At 36.0% G+C, this 24,687-nt stretch overlaps 4 protein-coding genes and 1 non-coding gene across 12 annotated transcripts; 3 read left to right on the top strand and 2 right to left on the bottom strand.

Annotated features, from left to right (window-relative positions):
• Positions 1-673: 673 nt before the first annotated feature.
• LOC112695306 (lysine-specific demethylase JMJ27) lies at positions 674-9,623 on the bottom strand. Of its 7 annotated transcripts, none has more exons than XR_011862791.1 (16): positions 9,166-9,623; positions 8,938-9,039; positions 8,658-8,782; positions 8,395-8,494; positions 8,184-8,310; positions 8,034-8,097; positions 7,050-7,824; positions 6,637-6,966; positions 5,583-6,128; positions 5,422-5,494; positions 5,251-5,336; positions 3,142-4,505; positions 2,325-2,437; positions 1,704-2,232; positions 1,087-1,206; positions 674-944 (listed from the first exon to the last, which is right to left on the bottom strand). XR_011862791.1 is itself a non-coding variant. In XM_025747596.2 (13 exons), the coding sequence occupies exons 1-13, from the start codon at positions 9,481-9,483 to the stop codon at positions 870-872; spliced, it is 2,841 nt and encodes a 946-aa protein (XP_025603381.1). In that variant the 5' UTR covers positions 9,484-9,623; the 3' UTR covers positions 674-869. The 7 variants fall into 7 exon arrangements, 2 of the variants coding, with proteins under 2 accessions (XP_025603381.1, XP_025603382.1); XR_003150370.2 differs by having other exon boundaries at positions 2,325-2,401; XR_011862792.1 differs by having other exon boundaries at positions 2,325-2,401; positions 3,159-4,505.
• A 1,671-nt stretch (positions 9,624-11,294) lies between these two features.
• On the top strand, positions 11,295-11,896 carry LOC140173548 (uncharacterized). Its single transcript, XM_072197846.1, has 2 exons — positions 11,295-11,444; positions 11,537-11,896. Exons 1-2 carry the CDS (start codon positions 11,295-11,297, stop codon positions 11,894-11,896), a joined length of 510 nt encoding a protein of 169 aa, XP_072053947.1.
• Positions 11,897-14,819: 2,923 nt separating this feature from the next.
• LOC112695305 (uncharacterized) lies at positions 14,820-18,196 on the top strand. The gene is made up of 4 exons (XM_025747595.3): positions 14,820-15,541; positions 15,917-16,022; positions 16,541-16,631; positions 16,965-18,196. The coding sequence occupies exons 1-4, from the start codon at positions 15,209-15,211 to the stop codon at positions 17,881-17,883; spliced, it is 1,449 nt and encodes a 482-aa protein (XP_025603380.1). The 5' UTR covers positions 14,820-15,208; the 3' UTR covers positions 17,884-18,196.
• TRNAQ-CUG (transfer RNA glutamine (anticodon CUG)) lies at positions 14,931-15,002 on the top strand. The gene has a single exon. It is a non-coding gene; the product is annotated as a tRNA-Gln (tRNA).
• Positions 18,197-19,760: 1,564 nt separating the features above from the next.
• Positions 19,761-23,074, bottom strand: LOC112695304 (protein DEFECTIVE IN MERISTEM SILENCING 3). Of its 2 annotated transcripts, none has more exons than XM_025747593.3 (6): positions 22,596-23,074; positions 21,872-21,992; positions 21,419-21,674; positions 20,996-21,187; positions 20,414-20,734; positions 19,761-20,156 (listed from the first exon to the last, which is right to left on the bottom strand). In XM_025747593.3, the coding sequence occupies exons 1-6, from the start codon at positions 22,602-22,604 to the stop codon at positions 19,970-19,972; spliced, it is 1,086 nt and encodes a 361-aa protein (XP_025603378.1). In that variant the 5' UTR covers positions 22,605-23,074; the 3' UTR covers positions 19,761-19,969. The 2 variants fall into 2 exon arrangements, with proteins under 2 accessions (XP_025603378.1, XP_072053993.1); XM_072197892.1 differs by having other exon boundaries at positions 22,414-22,602.
• Between the last annotated feature and the right edge of the window lie 1,613 nt (positions 23,075-24,687).

Here is a 24,687-nt window from a genome sequence, read left to right as displayed (position 1 = left end):
CCTTATAATTATAGGTTGTGAAAGTGAATTAAAGTTGCACATGCAGAATCAAACGAGTCAAATAGGCAGGCATGCAGGAGATAATCTGAGAATGCCTTGGCAAGTGTGAGACTGATTTTGTTTGTAGGGGAACAGATTAGAGAAATATAAGTTCGGCAATGAGGGGCCAGAACCGTTGGCTGTATCCAATGATAAAATAATATATTTCTCTACCCATTTTCATTTACTCAAGGGGGATGGAATATTTAATGTAACCGGAGCAGAATCGTGATTCCTCCTAAATTTCTTTCCTATCCGTGAAATGGATAAAGCGGGCGGGTCTTGTAGACAGTGGAGGAAATATGGACCCCGCATCAGTAGGGAGAATAATATATATTTTTTTACTTTTTTCTATATATATATATATATATATATATAAAAAGAAGTTTAGAATTTAATAGATATTTAGCTCTTTCTCTTTCGCTTCCCTGTCTAGTGTCTTTCTTTGTTGGCCTAAAAAAAATACTAGTTGACACCAAATATGTTTTCTTTTTTTGCTTTCTCCTAAAGCTCTTTTGACAAAGGTTCCCAGATGTTGTTAGACTAAACCAAAAAAGTTTAGAACTCGCTGAAAAAAGCCGAACTGGCTAAAGGTAAGATTGTAATAATACTACAAACACATTTTAACAAGATATTGTTGCATCAGCTAAAAAAGCTAGATATTATAACATGGCAGTGATACATTTTGTCATTTTCATATTTCATAATCTTATTCACCTAAATGTTATTAAGAAAAAGGGGAATCTGTTTATAACTGTAACAAGTATTCGTCAAAACAATGGCAGAAGTAGCTAAAACATGAACAAACTTCTAAGATAGTAGAACCAATCTTACTCGTTGACCGGTATTATTTGTTTGACTTGTCTAACAGCATTACTTACAGCATAAAGCGTCATCTTCTTAACCTGTAAACAGAGAGAATTGCACAAAACTGTCAAGCACTTTCCATGACACATAATATTTTTATAGAAGTTATGTAGGAAACCGGGCGACGAACAAGACTCATCGACATGGACAAAAGAACAAAGATATAATATAAAAACTTGCCTCCAATTTGTCTTCCTTGGCTCTGTGGTGTTTTGGGAGCAAACGAAACTCTTCAGTTAGTCGTAAACATTCTCCAACATTTTCCGGAGAAACGAAATCAAGAGCAACCTTTATACAAGACTGATCAACAAAAACAAGTTTAAGACAATTTATAAGAAACTAATATTGGTTAGCATGGTAGATGGAACCATATGAAGTCCATTTCAAATAAAAGTAGGAAGAAAATGTGCTGCTAATTATACAAATCACTCTCTCAACCACATACGTGTGGAATAAGAAACATAAATGGTTCGACCTTGACAATGACCCTAATGGGCACTACAAACATTCACAGCAATTCACAACAATGACAGTAGCAATACGACAAAGGAGAATGAGTGTACTCAATTGACATATAAAGTAATCAACCGATATGTAAGGCAAAAATCAATGGAACAGTATACCAATACTACCTCGAGCTCAAGGGAGGTCTGCACTATCAAATAGCAACATAATACCTATCATTCCTTTTCTTACACTATAATTTTCTTTTTATATCATAACCCATTTCCTAATCTGTTGTAACTAACTCAGCCCTCAGCACAAGCTAATAATTCCCTATGACGCATCATACTTACTTCTCGTAGTCTTTCATCCATATGTATAGCACTGCCAGTTGGAAGTTCCAACTTGTACGCGACAGCCCCTACCCCCTGCAGCACCTTAAACAGCCCATAAAACTGCTTAGCAAGCTTTAAGTTACCATGAACCACCACTCAGCTTTGCCTATATGGTTGCAGCTTCAACAGAACCCAATCATCGACATTGAACAATTTCTCTCGACGATGACTATTTAGCCAATCGTTTCATTCGGTTCTATGCTTGTTGGAGGCGAAACTTCAGTTCCATATAAAGAGACTCCTGCACTCGCAGCAAATCATCTACTTCCTGAACCGAAGATGAGCGATACACATACCCTGGAATGGTTCGGGCTAGAAACCCATATAATGCTTCATGTGGAGACATCTCAATTGTGGTGTGGAACGAGTTATTATAACAAAACTCAGCCCAACTGAGATAAAATGACCATTTTGCAGGGTGGGAATGGGTGAACAGACGCAGGTATTGTTCCAGCATTCGGTTTGCAACCTCCGTCTGACCATCGGCCTGCGAATGATACGATATATTATAGAGCAGCTTAGTACCCCAATTCACAAACAATTCCCTCTAGATGCGACTTAAGAAGAGAGGGTCTCTACCGGAAACAATAGTGGCAGGGAACCCATTTGCGTACTCCCAGGACCACATTTGCGCCTTTGAGATCCAGTACATAAGGCTGCGTTTGGTTTTAAGAACAGAACAAGACAAGACACTGATAATAAGACACAAAGGATAGAGACAGAAAAATTAATATTCTTATATTTTGTTTGGTGATAAACTAGAACAAATTATGAAAATCCAATTTATTCTCATTTTTTTCATTCAAAAAATTTTGGAAGAAAAATATAATAATAAAAAATATAATTATGAAAAATTAATAAGAAAAATGAAAGAAAAAATGAAAAATAAGTTGTCTTTTATTAGTGTCTCTATGTCCTTCTTGTCAGAATAGACACAAAGTACACTAACTCAGTGTCTCTGAACACAATGTCTCTGTCTATGTCTCATCTACCAAGCACGATTTTGTGTCCCTATCTTAGTGTCCTGTGCATGTAAACAAACGCTACCTTTGGAAGAGAGATAGAGATTGAGAGACTGAGAGACTGAGACTGATATAAGTCTCAGTATTGTGTTTGGTGTAAAATGAGGAACAGAAACTGAAATAAGAATAAAGTTCTAATTTAATTTGCACAAAAGATAAAGTTAGAATTAATTAATTGAAATGAGGGTATTTTAGGTATAAAATATTATTAAAATTTCAGTTTCTGTCCTAAAAAATTTCAGTCTTCTGTGCCTCCACTTTTTTGAAGTACTGAAAAACTGAAATTTTGGAAACAAAAACTGAAATTTTAGTATCAGTCTTTGGGCCAACAAACATAATACTGAGTCTTAGTCTCCCAATCTTCGTCCCAGTACCTCAAAACAAACGCTACCTAAGAGACAAATTGAGCTTCCTGGCAATTGAGTGAATTGACCCTTTAATGAAGTTGTGGGTGCTACCGCCGTTAATCAAAATTAGTAGGGGTCGGTTGGCATGTGTCCCTTTCACGTGCAGAGTCTCAAGGTGGAACTCCCCGGCAAGGGCGTTGAGACTGATTCGTGGAGGTTGTTCCTCCTCTGTGTCCCTCATCTTCCAAATCGGAGTCATTCTCCTCTTCAAGTGTTCCGGCAGTGCCATGTAAGAGCTCCTGGAGTTCCTCTTCACCTACGAGGAGCTGATAAGAAGCATTGCAGCGATACCCCTGACTGTAACGTTCATCGCAATAATAACACTAGCCTTTCTCCCTTCGTGCTCAAATATCAGTGCTGGTCAGTTTCTTAAATGCTGTGGGGTTGTTTATGGTGTTGGGAAAGAAGAGGGTGTGTTAGCGGAGGCTATGGAACTCGTGGAAGGGGTAGTCATTGGGTGAGAACTCTTGGGGGTTCTGGGCTACTGTGGCCTTATTGCTACCGACCCGAGATAACCCAGCATTGTCGCGTTCTTCTGCTCATGGAGTTTAGCGATGGAAACGTCTTGGACATAAGATGTGGGTTGGGCTAGGAGCAATTCACATTTGAGCAGGTCCTGAAGCCCAGCAACAAAGAGGGAGATGATCCACTCCTAATTCAGCCCATTGACCTTGTTGGTCAACTCTTCAAATTCGCTCTCGTACTCCTCCATCGATCCACTCTGCTTCAATTCTTTGGCGGTGCAAGGGTCATAGAAGAGACTCTTCCCAAATCTGACTACTAGCGCTTCCAGAAATGTGTCCCGGGTGTAGGTGTAGGTGATGCTGTTGTTAATGCCCCCATCGATACCATGCATACGCCGCTCCCACCAAATGAAACGATAACACCCAAAGTCTCTGCTCCATGGGTATCTCGAACGTCTCCAAGTGCTGATGGCGTGGAAGACCCAATCTTCCACCCTTTCGCCGTCAAACATGGGGAGATCAGCGACTTTCACCCTTAGCCGAGGCCACGGCTGTTTAGTGCCCATGCTTACTGATCCCACACCGGAACAGCCATCTGTGGCATCGTCACCAACGGGGCCATAATCAGCGGCCTTCATTTTCAGCTTAAAGTTTTCACGTAGAAACTTCTCAATAGATCGCAGTTAGGAGTCCATGTTTGTAAGTTGAATTTGCGTGTCGGTGATCCTCTCATTTGCCTCCACCAACCTGCGGTTAAGAGTGGTTACCTCCTGTGTGTTGGACAAGGTGAGTTCCTCCAGTCGGGTCAAACGGATTCCGTGGGCCATGGCTCCATTTCCTCTCAATGAAAGCACCAATTAATAGGCACTACAAACATTCACAGCAATTCACAACAATCACAGTAGCAATATGACAAAGGAGAATAAGTGTACTCAATTGACATATAAAGTACTCAATTAATATATAAGGCAAAAATCAATGACACAGTATACTAATACCACCCTGAGCTCAAGGGAGGTCTGCACTATCAAATAGCAACATAATACCTATCATTCCTTTTCTTACCCTATAATTTCCTTTTTATATCACAACCAATTTCCCAATCTGTTGTAACTAACTCTGACCTCAGCACAAGCTAATAATTTTTTGTAATGCACTCATACTTCTTGTAGTCTTTCATCCATATGGGAGGTTTCCTCACCCTTTTGCTACTTGGGTTATTCTGCATAATGGCTTCATTAGGCCCATCCTCTTGTTTCTTTTGGGCCTCAGCATTGGCATTACTATTACTATTCGCCTCAGACCCCATGGGAACTAAAAATAATTAAAGGAATTGGATGGGGGAGTCAAATATATACTATTTATTCTTCTAGTTAATTCAATTTTTTCAACATGTAACGCCTTGTTACCATAATGCCAACCTTTTCCAAAGACACTTACTTTAGGTCGTTTTAGTGGCTGCAAAAAGTGACTCGAATATTTAAGTATCCACAATTTTGTTAACAACAAAAAAACCTTATCCCGCCAAAAAAGAAGAGAAATTTGCTAGAACTTAAAACAGACATGTTGCACCCAAGAAAAATGACATGTTTGTCACAAGATGATGAATTACTTGTCTGTTTCTCACTTGATGAGGACATCCTGCTGGAATGAAGACAGCCTCCCCAAGGTGTTGCTCAAAGGTCCATGGTTCAACATCTGCATAAAAAAGGAGGATCTTTAATGCGGTGTGGTATTACGTTTCAACTAAGTCTAAACTAAGAAAACTAATTGAAAAACTTACTGAACTCCTTTTTCAGCTGTTTCTTATGCCTCTCATTTAAAAACAGAGTTTGATCATGAATAGGATGTATAACCTGTAAAAGAAACAGTATATCAAAAAACTGACTTAGCCCTTTCCAGATATGGGAGGGAGCATCAACAATGACTGGCAAAGCTACTCACAGAATCTACAGGATGATTTTTTATATGACGGAATTCATTCTTGTGCTTTCTTAAGTACTCAATTAGCTTAGGGACATCTTGCCGGCGGAAGATGTCCCAAACAGCACCACCGAGGGCAACCTCAGCTCCATCTTCAGTTTGCAAAGTATCTTTCTCCAGGCCTTGTTTTGACTCTCTCAGCTCAGGACCATCAGGCTCCTTATCATCTATAAAATCAATCCTCATTCTGTCTTCCTTATTGCTCATATTACTAGCTAAGCTACTTGCAGATAGATCATGTGTTTCTAACTTCTGACTCTTGCCTTCTTCACATATAGATGGAATGCACTGATCCACGTGGCTAGTTGGTGAAATATTACCAATTCCAATGTCTGCCTTCTGATCATGGCTCAATGCTTCAGATTTAGGTCTTTCATCAGCATCTCCTAAAGCTTCACATAAAAGTTCACGAGAGTCTTCTTCGGCATATTTTTTCTGCAATTCTTTTATTATTTTTCTCCGCCAAGGAGCTATCTCCACTTTGGTTGTATGCATCAACACATTGACCTAAATCACAAATTTATGTTACATTAGTATAGTATTATAAGGTACACAATACACCTAGTTAAAACAATGTCAAAAAAGGAGGCTAGGAGTTTTAACATTGATTAGACTCCATTTGTAAACCAAATTCCTCCCGTCCAAATGAACTCAGAAAGACAATAACTATAAACACAAATTCAATAGAATTATTAGAGGTTTCATTTTGAAACAAGAACATATTCAATAGAATTATTATGCAGGGAAGATCATAAAGAGTAAGTAAAGAAAAGAAAATAAGTTTTATTTTACCAATCTCCAAGAGGAAAACTTGGAGATAGAAATGGACAATATTATCAAATGTCTAATAGTTGGAAAATTTTGTAATTATAAATATCACATGATTAACCTAAACCTTTCCATAATATGTGTAAACAATAAAAGAGGGTACAATTTATAAATAACATTTTTTTAATAAGAAAATTGGCAATGTTCAGAAAATAAAATTGAAAGGAGTCCCTAGAGAAGAAATTACTGCATCTGACACATCACAGTGCAGCTTTGTCACAGAATCTCCTCTACCAAGCTCATCAGAAAATCCATAAGCAATATATGTTTTAGGTCCTAAATCCGGCTTTAGTGAGTCATCAGGAAGTTTAGAGGCAAAATTCAAAGTCCCAGATTTTGGATCAGTGTAATCCCTGTAGGGGAGTGCCATGAGGAACTCTGTGCCATGCCTAGGCAAGCGCTCTTCAAAAGTGGTGGATGTGGGCCAATCTTTCAATTTCAGCATTTCTGGCCACCCATTGTTATACATTCGACCTTCTAGGTAGCCTTGGAAAAATTGGTGAATATTGATCTCAACCTGTGAAACTGAACCATGTAAATAACATAAATTTTCATTGCAATAGATCAAATTCTTTGAAATGATTAATTTGCATAACTTACCCCACACCAATCGAAGCAATCAATAGCTTTTACACTTCGAGTTTCGTCTTTAAACTTCACTTTGGAGCCTGTTTCTCTTAAAGCCCTCCACATAACCATTGGCTCCCAGCTAAGACCCGATGTCTTATCTAGAATGTTTCTCACAACAACAGGTTCTCCCCTCATCCAGTGCCTCTGGAAATGCTCAATTTCATCATCAGAAATATCACGGGCATTTGAGCTATATATGAAATTATCATTATCATCATCTCTGAATGCTGCCCTACGTGCTTCAAGATTGGTTTTTCCTTCAATAGTATTTATCTGACATAAAGAGCACTTTTCAGTAATATCAACATTAGGCGGTGTGTAGCCTCTGGTGAGGTCCTCAGCATTATTTAGCAATTTCACTACCCAGTTACATTTGAAAGTACGTCTCAATTCTAGCAATGTGGTACCACATCCTCCACGCTGTTTTGGTGGACATGGAATGTTACCATCTGTATTAGCATTCCATTCAGGGAAGGGGGTGGACATGTCAGCTTGAAAATCAAAATTTGTAGGCACAAGCTGGCTCTCCCATCCATATCTTTTACTTTGTTTTTTACTCTTAGTTATTGATGAATCATGATTACGAGCTCTCTCAGAAAATTGTTCCTGGGATGTTTCAGCTTCTATGCCTCCAGGTTGGCAACCCTCCCTAAGCTCTTGACAACACATGAGACATAGATCATAAGAGCAACTGGGATTGGGGCAGCTCCGGTAAAACCCAATTATAGATGTATTGCAATTGTCACTGCCATTTATAATGGAGGCAGTCAGTTCAAGACCAACATAGGACTGACACAATTATAGATGGAAGTAGTCCAACCCTTGCAGCTACAAAACCTTGTCACAGCAAATTTATACCAAGTGCATCATTCTATACACAAAAGTCCTAGATAAAGTGATAGATCACAAGCAAATATGATGGAACATAATGGTTACAAAACTCAGAAAACATACCAGTATAAGCGCTCACGTTTGTCTAGCTCTGTTCTTGCTATGCCTTTTTCTTGCAGTTGCTCACCTAATGCCCAGAATCATTAAAGCAAGTAAATTAAAGACAGTATTCAAAGAAACTAAATTTCTATAGACTGGCCCATAACATACTACCTCTTATTTTAGATTCAATCTCTAGTTCTAAGCTTTGCTCCCTGTGAATATGCCTCAGAACAGGCAAGGCTTTATAGAGTAAGTAGCGCAGTCGATGTAATTTGACACTGGAATTTACCTCTCGGTCCTGTTAAAACAAAGAAGATAGTTAAACAAGGACATAAGGTAAGCAAGTTTCAAAAGTTTCCAAGTTTCATCATATGCCATCTACCATAAGCACCGGAACCTCCCGCAAGCAGGCTTTGCAATTGCAATTGCCTAAACAGAATGGACATGCTTCCTCAACTTCCTTCAGGGTTTTACCTGGGTACCTAATTCAAGACAATCAGTGAGAGGCTGGAAACTCTAAAGTAGTAAAGGTAAAAGGCTATTCACCTTATATCAAAATGGGAAGATTATTAATTCCTTCAAGATGACTGCATATAACAGTTTTCAAGTTCTCAAAATATTAACATCAGGAAGGGCAAAGCTTACCACCGCTCAAGGCATTCATAACAGTAGCGTTTTCTGTTGCACTTTGAGCAAAAGACAACTCCACTCTTATCATTCCTCTGGCACTGATGACACATCAAACTTCCACCCTCGTTGCTTTTGCTACCCTGAGGAGCCAACATTGCAGTGAAAATAAAAGTTAATCCTTCATCATTAACATAAAAAATAATGATCATGAAGATTAATAAATGTGAATTTTCTAAAAAGATTAAACACCACCAGTTGGAATTCATAAATGATCACGACATAGCAGTTTCCTCACCATTTGTTTCTTATCTTCAACTCCTGAACCCTTCTTGACACCGTTCACGCTCATCATTCCCCTGTCAGAGTCCTCGTGAATATCACACTCATTTACACTCTCCTGAAAATGCAAACGACTCAACACTGTTGGAAACAACGATGCTACATTTCCAGTTCTAGAGCATGACAAAATTAAACCAAAATTACAGTAGCAGTCATTTAAAAAAAAAAATAAAGCTGAGCTAACTTGATCAAGTGGTTTCTTCTTCTTCGTCTCGTTCTTTTTTTTCTTTCTGACGGAGTTTTCAATCAATTCGGACACGGAAACTTCCAATTCGGATCCGGCACTGACGTCATCCGCGGTCGACAGCCTCCTCTTGGTCTTGTTGGACCTGCGCTCTGATTCGTTCCCTTCGTTCCTCTTAATTCTGCGTTTCTGGTCTTGAAGCGCACGCTGCTGCAAGTGTTTCTCGCAGAACGATTTTCCCAGCGACGCCACCCCGCTGCACCGCCAATTTGGGCCGGCGGTGCGCTTACACCGCCTATCCGACGGTGACTCCGTCATCTGATCGGACGGCTACGAGCTGCAGGAGGAGGTGAATTGTGGATTCTGTTGTAAATGAATTTCGCCTCTAAACCCTTGCGTTATCGGTATTCAGAAGAGAATTCATTATAAATTTATAATAAGAGAGATTCTATTATTCTATATAGTTAAAGTAATTATTGTTTACTATAAAAAAATAATTATTATTTCTATTTATTTAATTAGAGTTAAATTTTAATGTATTTTATAATCATTTAATCAGATCTATAATTTTTGGGTATATATCCAAATAGCCCCTAACAAATTTTGCGTCGAAAATTTTCGCCTTCAAAAAAATTTTAATACGTTGAGATCGGTAAATTTTATAAAAATAAAACATATAAGTCCTTCCATTACACTTTTGAGAATCTATTTGTCTAAGTGAAAAAAATAAATCTAACTAAAATAAGGATTTATATATCTTACTTTTGTAAAGTTTAGAGATTCAATGTAATAAAAAAATTTTAGAGACGAAAACATCTCATGCAAAATTTTTCAAAAACCTATTTCAACATATGCTCATAATTTTTTAAACAATAAATTTAAAAATTATATTTTTATTAATATAAGATATATAATTTATTTTTACATAAAAAACACATAAAATTTAATTCATCTTTATTTATTTAGTATTAATAAATTATTTTTTCATTTGTTTGGAAGCACTCTAATAGACTACATAGTTAGAAATGGCAACATGCATCCTACTCGCGTAATGGGCGAAGGTTTTTACGAGTGCGCTTTCAGAGCTCCTTTATAAGTCTCAAATAGTATTACTAACTTGAGTATCGAATATTATGCATGTCCTGTAAGACGATGTGGATGGTTTAGATGGACAGGTCCATCTAATTAATATCCAAGAATCCAACATTCTAAAAAAGTTATCGAAGATCGCTGTCGTGATATTAGTTCCAATTTGAAGTTGAACGAACGAATTGAAAAACTAGATAATAAAATTATATTTCTGAAATTGTTAGTGTGTTTTCACATTTTTGGTTTAGTAGTTTGTATTCTTCAAATCATAGTCTTATTTTTTAAATTCTAGTATGTACTTTGGATTGTAATAAGTATATGGACATATTGTAGAAACTAGTTTGCTAAATGAGTTTGTTTTTGGCATATTATGGTTATGTTAAATAATTCTATGTTGATATCAACCACATTGCTAGTAGAAAGTAGATACATAAAACATTATTGCTAGTAATTTCTTCTTACAATATGAAATTATAAAAAGCAGCCAACCTTCACAAAACATTCACAAAAAATATTGATATTGCAATTAACATTATATTTAGATATCAAGTATTACCATTCTTAACAAGTAATACCATAATATTGTATGTAGCATTAATTCATTCATTCAGTTTCACCAAAAGACAAGTAATACCATTTTTACTATCTAATTAATACCAAAATATTGTTAGTCCTAAATCATTATAATTAAAATTGAAGGTTTTTCAATCAAAAGTGCTTTGAATAGAAGCAAGGAATTGAGGGCGAAACATGGGGAAGATGATGGCCATGTCATCAGAAGAAATAAAGGAGAGAGTGTAAGTGGGTGTGCATCCCGTGACAAGGAGAATTTTTCTCGAGATGATTTTTAAAAGGTTCTTAAGGTCTCATTTTGAAATAAGGTCATTGGTATAGAAAAGTCAAAGGCATTTGCACTCGTAGGAGCATTATCAAGAGATGGTATTGCGAAGGTAGGCAAGCATGGTGATTTTTAGCCACCGTGTGTAAATTTTATGAAAGAGGCGAAGACTTGTTTGGCCAAATCTTATAGAGAAGCCTTAATGATCAAGGTCCTAGACAGGAAGTATAGTTACACAGCTCTTTCTCATAAGCTGAGGGTAGTATGGCACATCAAAGGAGGTTTTAATATGCTATATGTGAAATTTGGGTACTTCTTACTAAAATTCGATGCCGCTGAGGATCGTGAGAAGGTCATGCTTGGTAGTCCTTGGTTGATCGAGGGACACTATGTCACGATAAAATCATGAGTTATTGATTTTTGACCCAGTGAATAATCTTTCAGTTCTACGTTAGTTTGGATTCAGGTCTCAGGTCTCCCAATCTGGTATTATCAGGAGCAGGTAATGCTGCGTATTGCAACTGCAATAGAAGTCTCGGTAAAAGTCAATTTAGCCACCAAACTAGCAGAGAAAGGGAGTATGCCCATATTTGTGTTCAAATAAATCTAAGGTTGTCGGTGATCAAGAATATCATTGTTGAGGGTGTCATTTACGATGTGGAGTATGAAACTCTAACTCTGCTTTGTGAATTTTGTGCAAAATATGGCCATGATAAGTCTCAATGCTTGGCAAAGGATCCCTTGGAAGAAAAGAGGGAGTCTGGTCAGGGGGAGCCGCAGGAAGGCACTAAATCGGATCCATAAATTCAAAAAACAAGCAAAATGGAAACTATTGATACGGACAAAATTTTAGGCAAGGATAATTACACTAATTTGCATGCAAAGTCAGCGGATGATTCATTGAATAGGACCGGGGTCAATATCAAATGAGGCATGTAGAGAAGAAGATGTGGGCTAACATCAAGTGTTGAGGAAAGGAAATGCTAAGTTGGGCCACAAGCCTACACTTAAGGCCCAAGGAACCAAACACTCGACTACTGGTTTAGGTGGTCACCCAATGCCCAATCCACAGACTCCATGCGAATCCAGGGAATCGAGATTCCAAGTTGGGCAGAATGTAACCCAGCAGTGTGCGACGCCACCTTCTCTCCACACAACAACAATCCGAGGACCCTCCATCAGGAAACGACCACGTCCGGCCTCCTTGCAAAACTCACCGATTGGAGGCGCGACGGTGGATGCATATATGCATGAGGGTCCAGCCAAGAATCCATCTGGAAAGGGAGTTACATCGCCACTGGTATCTGCAAATGGGGTTCGGGAGGATAACGTTTCAACAAAAATTTAGAAGAAAAGGGTGCAGGGAGTTTCGGAGGGAGTTACACTGCCACTTGTCTCTGTGATTGTGAGAGAAAAGCGCCTCATCAACGAAATCGAAAGAAGTGGTGCATGGAGGTCCGAGGCATTCTGTTCCAGGGGATAAGTCTTCTCCTGAAGTTGGTGGTGCAAGTTAAATTCACCTATTTTGATATTCTCTTGTCACTTTTTTATGGATAGTTTAAATATTTTAGTTTGGAATATTAGAGATACTTCTAATGAGTTCACCCAGGTGAATTGTAAAGAACTTATTAGAAAATTCAGACCTATTTTTTTTTATTGTGGTTGAGACTCATTCTCCCTTTCAATATTTGAAATTATTCTAATAAAGAATTGAATACCATCCTATTGGTATAATGTAAGCATTAGGGCATAAGGTGGTATATGGTTCCTTTCTTCAACGCAAGGTACTTGCTATAAATTGGTTGATGCTTACGATCAGTGTGTCACGATCGAAGTTCAGCTTGAAAATATGGTTTAGAGGTGTAGTGATATTTATGGTAGTCCGCAGTATAATTCAAGAGGTCTTCTTTGGGATTACCCGGTAGCTCAGTCATCGACTTTTCAAGGAACTTGGATTGTCCTTGGTGATTTTAATGAAGTTATTTTCTCTCATGAATGTAAGAGTTGCCATTTTTCGAGTCAACATGCTGATCAATTTGCCAATCTTTTTGGGAGATAGTGCTCTGTTTGACTTGAAGACTATTGGAAGACGTTTTTTTTGGTACATGACGTTTAAAAATAATATTGAGGTAGCGAAAAAGCTAGACCAAATTTGTATTAATAGTGGATAGTTATCTATTTTTCCTGATGCCTATATAAAAATATTGAATAGACTGTAGTCTGATTGTTGTCTTATCTTCGTGCGCTGTAAAGGGCGCCTGCAGTTAAAAAGGAACATACCCTTTCATTTTATGGCGGCTTGGGCTACTCATCCTGTTTACAAATATATTGTGAAACAGTCTTGTGGTCTCGTTTTAGAGAGGTGCAAGAAAAATTTTCGGAGGTGCGAAGAATTCTCTTGAATTTAATTCTACAGTGTTTGGTAACATCTTTATTAGAAAATATGAACTGGAGTGTCAAATTAATTATATTCAGAAGCATTTGAAAGAGAGGAAAGACTCTTTTATGCATCAAAAAGAGCAATAATTGGTTGAGGATTATAATAACACTCTTGTGCAAGAAGAACTTCTTTGATTTCAAAAATCCAGTAAACAATGAGTGAAATTTGGAGACAGAAATACCAGTTTCTTCCATGTTCAGACTCTTGTGCGATGGAAGATAAATAAGATTCATGGTCCCTTTCTCAAGGATGGCGTATGGAAGATGGACCCAGATGTTCTTAGTTGGGAAGCTGAATCTAAAAACAAGTAGATCAGGACAAAAATTTTGATCGGACCAACTAACCTGGGTCACGGAAGCTATGACAACGACAAGGTAATGGTTGACCTAATTGCAGCGGCAATACGGCAGATGCTATAGCTGGGGTCTTGCTGGTCCTGCATAGGTGAAGATTTGGATATGAGAACACAGTGACTATAAAGATGAACGTGCAATGGCGACTCACATGCCTCGCAATGGCTACGACGACGTGGCGGACCTAGCACCGGCGATGCAGAGGCTGCAATTAGAGGTTTTCGATGCTGGTCCTGCGTAGGAAAAGATGAGAAGTTGAGAACACGGTTCCTACGAAGGTAAACGTGCAACGACGCCTCACTACCCCACGGTGGCTATGGCGGCAATGACACATCAATGGTGTCCCAGTGAATGGAAAATGCACGAATGAGAAGAGAAGCTGCTAAGAAATCCTAATTTGATTTACACAAAGGGTAAATTTGGAATTAATTGATTAGAATGAAGATATTTTGGTAAAAAAATATTAGTTAGATTTCAATCATTCTCCCAAAAAATTTCAATCACCTATGTTTTCACTTTTTAGAGGTACTGAAATATTAAAATTTTAAAGACATAGACTGAAATTTGAATACCAATTTTTAAACTAACAAACAAAAAATTAAATCACAATCTCCCAATCTTCGTGTAAACTATATAGTTTGAAGTCCACAATATTTTGTCCTCCACCAAGTAAGTCTCCTTGATATAAAATCTACTTTCTCGTCATATTTCCTTTTATTATGTAGAATTTTGATAATGTCCATAAAAAAATTTTGAAGGCTCCACTTTAGTATAAAAAATAGGCACTTTAAAAAAATATCTTAAGTCAAGTGACTAAGAATTTAAATAGTCTTTTAGTCGAAATTTAATCTACCCTTTCATTTTCCCACCAAAAATAGTCCGTATAGATTTAATTTTTTAAAATAAACATCACCAGTTTTTGAAAAAAAAAATCATCATGAACTAAGCAACTCATTTTATTAGTAACCTCCCAATTTGTGATAGAACTTTCTTTTCTGATGAAAACTCTCTTCTTATTACGAGAAAAGCCAGCAGCTATCAGCTTGGTTCCATGGTCTAGTGGTCAGGACATTGGACTCTGAATCCAGTAACCCGAGTTCAAATCTCGGTGGAACCTACTTTTTCTTTGTCTTCCTAACACACTTCCACTCGTCACAATTCCATGCCTCAAATCTCAATGAAACCACAAGAATATCAAAATATACTAGAGCATGTCAACATTAACTTGTTATCATTATCGTTTGCTCACTGTGTTTCAAAATTGCGCTTCTTCTTTCGTTTTTTCAGTCGCGTAACCTAGGTCTCTTGTTTTTTTTGCGCAATATGGATTTGGAACCAGAAACTCGACGGAAAATCGAGGACATGGTGATGGATTTACTCAAGCAATCCAACATAGAAGAGACTACTGAGTTCAGCATCCGAGTCGCCGCCTCCGAGCGACTCGGCATCGATCTCTCCGATCCCAACCGCAAGCACTTCGTCAGAAACGTCGTCGAGTCTTATCTTCGAACCGTCGCTGCCGAAGACGCCACCGTTGCAGCCGAACAGAAACCGCCGGAACTGATCGCTCCTCCGGAGGAGCCCATAGAAGCGGCGTTGCAGTTGCCGAAGCCAAGTACGGAGGTTAAGGATGACTGCGATCAAGTCATTTTCCAGGTGAAACCCTGGTCCCAAAATTCGATTGGTAACTTAGTGAAATGCAATTAATTCCATATGCATAGTCTTAAAGTCCTATTTTCTTTTTTCTTTTTCAATCGAGAAAGCGAAGCTACTAGTTGTTGTTATTGTTTTTTTTTTTTTTAAATATCATATATTATTATTAAATTTTAAAATGTTATTTGCACACCAAAATTAACCACTAAGATAAGCCACTCTGAATTTGTATATGGATACATATGTAGTTTAACTCATTTTTAACATGTATTTTGCATTCCAATGTGTATTCTAAGTGGCTAATTTTGGTGGCTGTATTAATTTGCATGTTAAATTCCTGGTCATTGGCCTCAGTAGATGTTGTTTTGGTTGATGTAGCTGTCAAACAAAAGGAATGTGGTGGTTAAAAAGTTCAAAGGGACAACATTGGTGTCAATTAGGGAGTTTTTCCAGAAAGATGGAAAACAGATTCCCACTTCCAAAGGTGATTATTCTATGCATAGTTGTATAATTGTTTTCCTCTTACAGAACATGTTGCTTGCATATTACTTCCTGCTTTACTGTAGTCTTTTATTGAGCTTGCAAGTGTCACCGGAATTTGAGCAAAACAGCCACACGGACTATACCTTGGGACCAGGCTGTCATGATATGTCAATATATCAATAGCTCATTTCCCTTCTACTTGTACAAGTTTATAAATTCCCTTGACAGCCATTAATGAGTGGTTTCCATATGTAACAATCTTTGATTAATCTTTGTGGCTGATGCTCATGCTTAGTAATTCACAGTAAGGCAGTCTCAGTATAACGTGAATAACTCTGTTGTTGGTTTTGCACTTTGCATAATTTGTAGTGTTTCACGCCCCTGATTTTGCTTTAGGATTAATTATTCTATAATGCAATTAGTGTGTTTAATTTTATGTGGCTCAGTTTCCATCAGAAATTGATTATCTAAACTCCAAAAAGGAAAGACCCTTCGTCTCTAACTACTGCCGATTTTTAGGGATAAGTTTATCATCTGAACAATGGTCAACCTTCAAGAAGAATGTGCCAGCTATTGAGGAAGCTATTACAAAGTTGGAAGGAAAGATGAAGTGAGTATTTGATGTTTACTAATGAGCTTTGAAAATAACATGCATATATTTGACTTCAGAATGACATTAATTGCTAATTGTTGGAATGTGATGGAGAGGAAGCCACTTGTATGCAATATGAAAAATTTTGATCATATTATTTTTCTTTCCATGATGGTTTCGTAACTGCCAATTGTATGATACCCCGATGTACTATAGTTGGAGAAATTTCATCATTCTTCTGAACAAGTAGACATTACTTTTTGGCTAAAAAGATAGCATGTTTGTAGGTAATTAATTATGTGTAAATTCATTGATTGGCCTAACCTGGAGTATTTAATCAATGCAATGTAGATCTGAGCTTCATGATAAGCAAAATGGAGATGCCTATAATTCAGTTGTTGATGTGGCTCCTCCTCTTGAGCATGTCCCTGTTGAGGTCAGCCGTTTTGATGGGAAAAATTATCAATTATGGGCTCAGCAGATGGAATCACTTTTGAAACAGTTAAAGATTGATTATGTGCTTACTGAACTAAGCCCAAATGCTGTGCTTGGTGAAAATTCTAGTGCTGAAGAAATTGCTAGAACCAAGAATGCAGAAAGGAGATGGGTGAATGATGATTTAATGTGCCGTCGCAATATCTTGACTCATTTATCTGATAGTCTATTTTGTCTCTATGCAAACAGAAAAATGAGTGCTAAGGAGTTATGGGAAGATTTAAAATTGGTTTATCTGTACGAGGAACATGGAAGCAAGAGAGTGCAGGTGAAAAAGTATCTTGAGTTTCAGATGGTTGACGAGAGACCAATTGTTGAGCAAATCCAAGAATTTAATAGCATTGCAGATTCACTCGTTGCTGCTGGAATGTTTCTCGATGAAAACTTTCATGCGAGTGCCATCATTTCAAAGCTCCCACCATCCTGGAAGGACTTCTGCATCAAGTCAATGCGCGAGGAGTATCTCCCTTTATGGAGGCTAATTGATTGTATTAGGATGGAGGAAGAATCTCGCAACGGATTCAAACGAGTTGGTGAACCTTATAGTAGGATAGGATTTAACCACTCCAATAAAGGTGGACCAAGGGAAAGTGACAATAAGTTTATGCATAGGAATAAGTCAGAGAGTAATGGCAAGAGCATAGCCTGTTATATTTGTGGCAAGAAGGGGCATCTTTCTAAACACTGCTGGAGAAGATATGACAAACAAGGTAATGAAAGAAAGGCCGAAGATGTATGTATACCTCAAGAAGTTAACATGGTGGGGGGTTGTTAGCTGTTAGGTAGGTTTCCCTGGCAAGAACTGCGGCAGGCATAGCAAATATATTTTCCCAATTAGGCAGGGTACGATCTTCTGTTAATTATGGGGTACAGGTATGATCTTTGTCATAGACTCATAGCCTTCTTTTTAGAAATTTTTTTTTTAAATTACGATAATCGAAGCTGTTACTGTATATGGTATATATCGAGGGTCAGTGTAATTTGCCCTTTATATAGTCTAATGCTCATATTCTTAATTTGTGGTTTTCACGCCATGGGCTAACTGATTTATGAATTTACCAATGATGTATGTGTCATTGTCACATAAAGCAAATGATGTACAAATGATTTATAAACTTAAGCACTAACTGAACAGATGAAAAATGTACGTCATTGAACAATATAAAATTTTGTAAACGAAAATAAACCGTTATATAATGTAGCATAGCTGTAATCCAAAATAAATATTACAACAACAACAAAGTCTTGTCCTACTAGATGGGGTTGGTTACATGAATCAAACAATGCTATTGAGCTTTATCATATATTATGTCTACAGAGAGACTATTTACAAGTAGATTTCGTTTGACCACCTTAAGGATTGTCTTCTTAGTTCTTCCTCTATCTCTCACCCTTTGTCTATTTTCCATTTCATCCATCCTCTTAACTGGATGATCCTTGGTGTAATATTATACCAATAGAAAAATTCTCTGTCCCACCACCTTGAGTCTTCACAATAATTATAGCTCCATCATATATGTCTTTAATTGCACGAATATATGTGATCCTTACTCTCTTCTTTTCTAAAACCTTCCATAAGGCTTTCCTTGGCACCCTATTGTACGTGTTTTTCAAAACAATAAACACCATATGTAGATCCTTTTTATTATTACGATACCTCTCCATCATTCTTCTTAACATGTATATTGCTTTAGTGGTGGATCTACTTGGTATAAAACCAAATTGGTTCTCTATTACTTGTGTCTCTTGTCTCAGTTTCCGTTCTATCACCATTTCCTATAACTTCATGGCATGGCTCATGAGTTTGATCTTTTTATAGTTTCCACAACTTTGTATATCCCTTTTATTCTTATAGATAGGTACCAAAGCTTTTTTTCTCCACTCATCTGACATCTTCTTAGATCTTAAAATCTCATTAAAAAGTTTGGTTAACCAACCGACGTCTTTCTCTCCAAGACCCTTCCAAACTTCAATCGGGATATTATCGGGTTCTACTGCCCTGTCATTTTTCATCCGCTTTAGAACCTCTTTTATTTCGAAATCTCGAATCATTCAATAGTAGTCGAAGTTTTAATCTTTTTTCCTCATGTATAACCGACCAAGACTCAAAAGAGTCTTCTGTCCTTCATTAAATAACTTGTAGAAGTAACTCTTTCATTTTTCATTGATCTTTTTCTCTTGAGCCAACACATCCCCGTCTTTATCCTTTATGCACTTAACATGGTCCAAGTCTCTCGTTCTTTTTTTCATGGCTCTTTGCGATTTTATATATACTTTTTTCTCCTTCTTTCTTGCCTAAGGACTAGTAGAGATCCTCATATGCACTTATTCTTCCTTTGCTTAAAGCCACTTTTGTTTCTTTCTTACCGTCTTATATTTTTTCAATTATCTGCATTGCATTACGATACAAAGATCACTTTTTAAAGTATACCCTTTTTGCCTCTATCTTTTCTTGTAATCCAAAATAAATAAATTAAAAAAATGTAGCAATGCTTTTATCCCTTGCGATCATCACAAGCCAATGTGTTATATGCACCGTTGAATCTTGAATCCATACGACCTTTGTTCTTTATAATTTCACGTGCCAACTTGATTTGTAAATCCTTTCAAGGTAACTCTCCAAAGGACCAGAATTTTAACAACGAACCAGAATTGGAGGATAAGTGTATAATTAATGAACACTGGACATGGTCCGAAGTCAGGTGTTGGTTCATTAGCAAATGTTAGTACAACATTCAAAAAGAGAATCTAAATACAAAATCATCATGCGGTAAACTTAACTGCTAATGCACACACAACTGGATGTGGTTATATGCAACCACGTAGCTCAAATAAACAGCTCTATGTAATAAACGAGTTTTTCAAGCTACTTTGTTTGCGGACTTGGCCTTCAAATGGTCCAATAGTTGCTGCTCTCTTTGTATGTCTTCAGCAAGCTTGGTGCTTTCCCATTTCAGCCTCCTCACCACTTCTTCAGCTTGACTATAATTTGGAGGAACCACACCACTTCTTCCCGAAAATATACCAAACTTCACTTCTACATCTTTCCTATAGCCACACAATGTTGTGTTATCACAAAGTTTCTACGATCATATGATCCAAAAAAAAAGGTTAATCATATGATAAAGCAATATAGCATATGAAAGTTTACAGAGAATAACATAAGGCTTTCACTTAGAAAAGTAATAAATGAACACAATTACACAAGTACTAGTATAGAACATGATGGAGGCGCTAAAAAAAGGAAAGAGTACGATCAACCTCAGACATACATTAAGAAGGTAAAAGGATAATTTGATACTGACCTACTACCAAGAACAAACATTCCATTTTTCTTGATCATTCCACCATCTAATGACACAGCTCCTTCATCAATGCATGGGAGAGCAGACATCATTTCATTTCGGGTTCTGTATACTTGTAGGCCAGAGAAAAGGCCATAAAATAGTGTCTCTCTAAGACCGTGACCACTAGAAGTAACAAAAGATAAGTTATTGGACTCTAAATAGAGCATGTTTACTGCATAATCAAAGAACCCAGCCGGGCACTCCTCGTTTGGAAATCTTGGCTTTGGAATAGCCAACTTCTTTTGTGGATCATTGGCTACAAAACCTCCAACATATGGTCTGAAAAACAAACAGTACTCAGAAAACTATAAGCAGAAATTTTGCTTCTCACATTTAACCATGATGTAGCAATGCTATCATGTAACTTTCTCAGATGTCCTATTAGAAGAGACATACATAGAAATAACCTGAACAATGCCCTGTGAATTGTATTCTTATGAGGTTTTGATGTTAATTCCTATCTAAAGAACCCCATTGAAAAAAGCTTCACATGAAGAGTACCTAATACACACATACACAGATTTATATAATCAAACTTGCCTGAAAGACTCAAGACATATGACAGCAAATCGGCCATTTACATTCTTTTTAATTGAAGATCCAATTCCATGCAAGCCTGCATTACAGTTTATTGTGCCTTCAGGGTTGTACTTCTCTAATGCATTAACACCTTCATTAGTACTGCAGACAATTGCAAGCATGGTCTCCAATCCCAAATACTCAGAGAGAATCCTGCACTTAGACAACAATGATGGATTATCTTAACACAATCTATAATAAAAATAATAGTTTCTTTCTCCAATGTATGCTACTAAAAATTTAAAACAACTAAGAGAACCACATTCCAATATCTGGCAAATTAAGCAAAACCATAAGAGATAGTGCCTGCTGCAAGATAAAAAAAGATATCAAAGGACAAAAAAGGGAGTTAAAGATTTGGGGAGAATGAAAGCTGATATTGACCTGCTAAGTTCATCGCTCTCAACCCTAGCAAGGGTTGCCACAACTCCCACAGCATCTTTTTCCAAAGCCAAATTCGATGTCTGAGCATTGGCTTTCAGCCAACAGAATATGCCAGCAGCTGAATTCTCTTTCTTCAATATCTGTTCTGTTGTATCGTCCTCGGTAATAGATGGTGTTGTATCGTCCTCGGTATTAGATGGACCACTTCCATTGTCTGGTGTAATTACACTACACGAATGGTACCTACCAAGACTCACTATAGACACATTGTTAGACAAAACAAATCAGCTAATAACTTTTACATGAACTACTTAACTGAAGTAGTTGGTTTTCGATTATTCAACCAATGAGTACTGATGTCATGTTGCATTAGTTTACCAGGTTTAATTCTAGTAACCTAGTCTCTATGGAACAAAATAAGTAAGAGCAAAAAAGATTGGTTTATGAACACACCTTGTAAGTCAAGTATTGATTCGGCTAGTCGATTTGATTGAGAATTAAGGAATTTAAGGTTATCTTCATGTTTCTTTATCTCATTCTTAATGCTCTCATGATTAGCATCATTTTGGTTCAGCTGAAAAATGATAAACAACAATAGTTTCAAAATTTAGTAAGGGGATAAAATAAACAAAATCAAATAAGAAAATGTACTCTCTGGAACACAGAGATTCATGTTCATGATTCAAAATAAATTAGGGTTATCAATCACATATGCAAAACTAATAGCAATGATATAAGTTCCTCCATCAAATTAGAAACAAATTCTTGAAATTAGAGACAGTATAAACCCTAGTGGTAACTGGTGTTGTTAGAGGCAAAAACTTGGTGCCCTAGCTGCTTATGAGTACATTACATAAAACTGAATGAGTTGTTGCCACATGGTTATCATCCAAAATAAAGCAGAACTAAATGATGAATAGTAAGGAGTGAGGACATAGTTGAGTTATTGCAGCAAATTAAGTTTATGTAATAGTAGTAGGTGGGAAATAACCAACCACCAAAAATGTCACCGCTTCATCCACATACATTCAAGATATAGTTTTTTTTTTAAATAAACATTCAATATATAATTAACTGGTGCAGTGTTGAAAGAAGAAGAAGAAGAAAGAAAAGAAGAAAAGAAGTGAGGAGTAAAATATGGAAGCAACGAAGGAAGAGAAGAGAGAAGAGATATCACCTTAGACATTAGAGCGAAGGGAAGCGCAGAGAGAGGACCAAAATTAGATACACTAAGGTTGTTGCACGCTCACTTATGCACTGAAGTGGTACTTTCGTAATTCTACACAACTGTTGTACCTACTTTGTTCATTTAAGACGGGGCAGAGGTAAAGTCTCTTTTTTTTGGGGTCTGATTGTAAATTCACTCAATTCAATGCTTTTTTTTTATTGCAATAAGAAAAGAAAAGAAAAACAAAAAAAGTTAAGAGCAGGTAAAGATAAATCTTGCTACAAATGTACAACGAACTAATAGGAGGATGATTCCCTGTTTTTGAAGTATTTTAGTACAGTTTTTTTGGTCAACTAGCCAGCAACTTTGTTTGTATCTCTTTGAATGAGACCAAATTGAATGATACAAATTCGTTGTTGTTTAATCCCTTTTTTGTGGGTGGAGAAGGAAAAGAGATAGAGTAGGAAGAGAGGAAATGAGAGGAATCCTTTATTTTAGAAAGATTTTATTTTAATTATAATGAGAAGTCTTTTTCGTTATAAAATATTAATATATAATGAAAAGTTTTATGGTATGAATGATATTAAATATTTATATATGTGAATATTATGTGGACACCGTAGTTGATGAATACGTCTGACATTGTCTATACTTACAGTTTTAGTTGATGGGACAGCATATCAAGTAATACTAGTATTTTTGCAGATTTAATGCATAATGTACCGAAATTAATAAGCTAATGAGATGCTAATTATTTTTGGTAAATTAGGCCAAATGGACAAGTTGTGTTTTTTGGTTTATGTGGTTATGACGGATTTTTGAGCTTGGATTATCATATTTTGTGCAGCTGTACAGAAAACAATTTTTTTTGAATAAAAACAAGTCAAGGATAGCATTAAAAAAGAAATGAGTTGATGTGTTTTTGGATTTGTTTCGGGTAAGCAAATTTTTTATTTATAAATATTAAAAATACTAATAAAAATAAGAACAATAACAAAATAATAATAAACAAACTAATATTTTTATTCGGATGAATAAAAATATAAACGAGGACAAAGTGTTAAATATCTTTATTTATTTATTTTTTAACATCTTTCATAAATATAATGATAAATTATGTACTCTTAAAGATTTAATTTATATTATTAATATGACATATGTGATGTTTAAAAAGAATTTTCTATTTTTATAGTACACTGAAATTATAAAAATTTAAACTATATTAATAATTATTCATAACAACATAATAAAAAATAACATTAAAAAATAATAAAAATAATATTTTTTTATCTTAATTTTTGTTTTAGATCTAGAAAACAAAAATATTTTTAACGGTTATGATTTTTGATGTACAATTTCTGCTTTATAATCTTTAAATTGATTTTAAAGTCGTTCTTTAATAATTTTAGTATAATAAACTTAATTTATTTTAACAATGAAATATATCCAATTTTTACATTTAATGTTTTAAGAGAAGATTAAAATATTTTATATTACATAATCATTATCACCGTATTAAGTATTAATATATTAAGCTTTATGAATTATTAATTTTTTTTGTGACTTTATGAATTATTAATTTGACTGTAGCATACTAGATATACATTATATATTATTATTATTATTAACATACATCACATTATACATTCTCTTGTTTTCTTTTATCTATTTAATAATATAAAATTTCTTCTATTTTATAAGAACACCATTACAAAAAAAATCAGAGAAGCATAGTCACATTTTCTGAAAAATAAAAAACTCAATTACCCTAAACAAATAAAAAAAAATATCAACTCACTTTCTTTTTAATATTACTTTTGACTTGCTTTTATCTAAAAAAAATATTTTTGCACAGCTGAAAAAAAAATGGTAATCCAAGCTCAAAAACCAGTCATAATTACGTAGACGAAAAAAATACAATTTATCCATTAGTCTCCATTTACCAAAAATAATTAGCATCTCATTAGTTTTATTGATTTTTTTATATATTATGCAGCAGATCTGTAAAAACACTAGTATTATTTAATATGTTGTCCAATCAACTGAACCTATAAATATAAGCAACTCCAAACGTATTTATCAATTACAGTGTCCACATAAT

The sequence above is a fragment of the Arachis hypogaea genome, chromosome 6 (genome assembly GCF_003086295.3).
Source record: "Arachis hypogaea cultivar Tifrunner chromosome 6, arahy.Tifrunner.gnm2.J5K5, whole genome shotgun sequence".
NCBI classification, from domain to species: Eukaryota; Viridiplantae; Streptophyta; class Magnoliopsida; order Fabales; family Fabaceae; genus Arachis; species Arachis hypogaea.
Note: the sequence above shows the minus strand (reverse complement) of the source record. Positions and strands in the feature narration are given on the sequence as shown.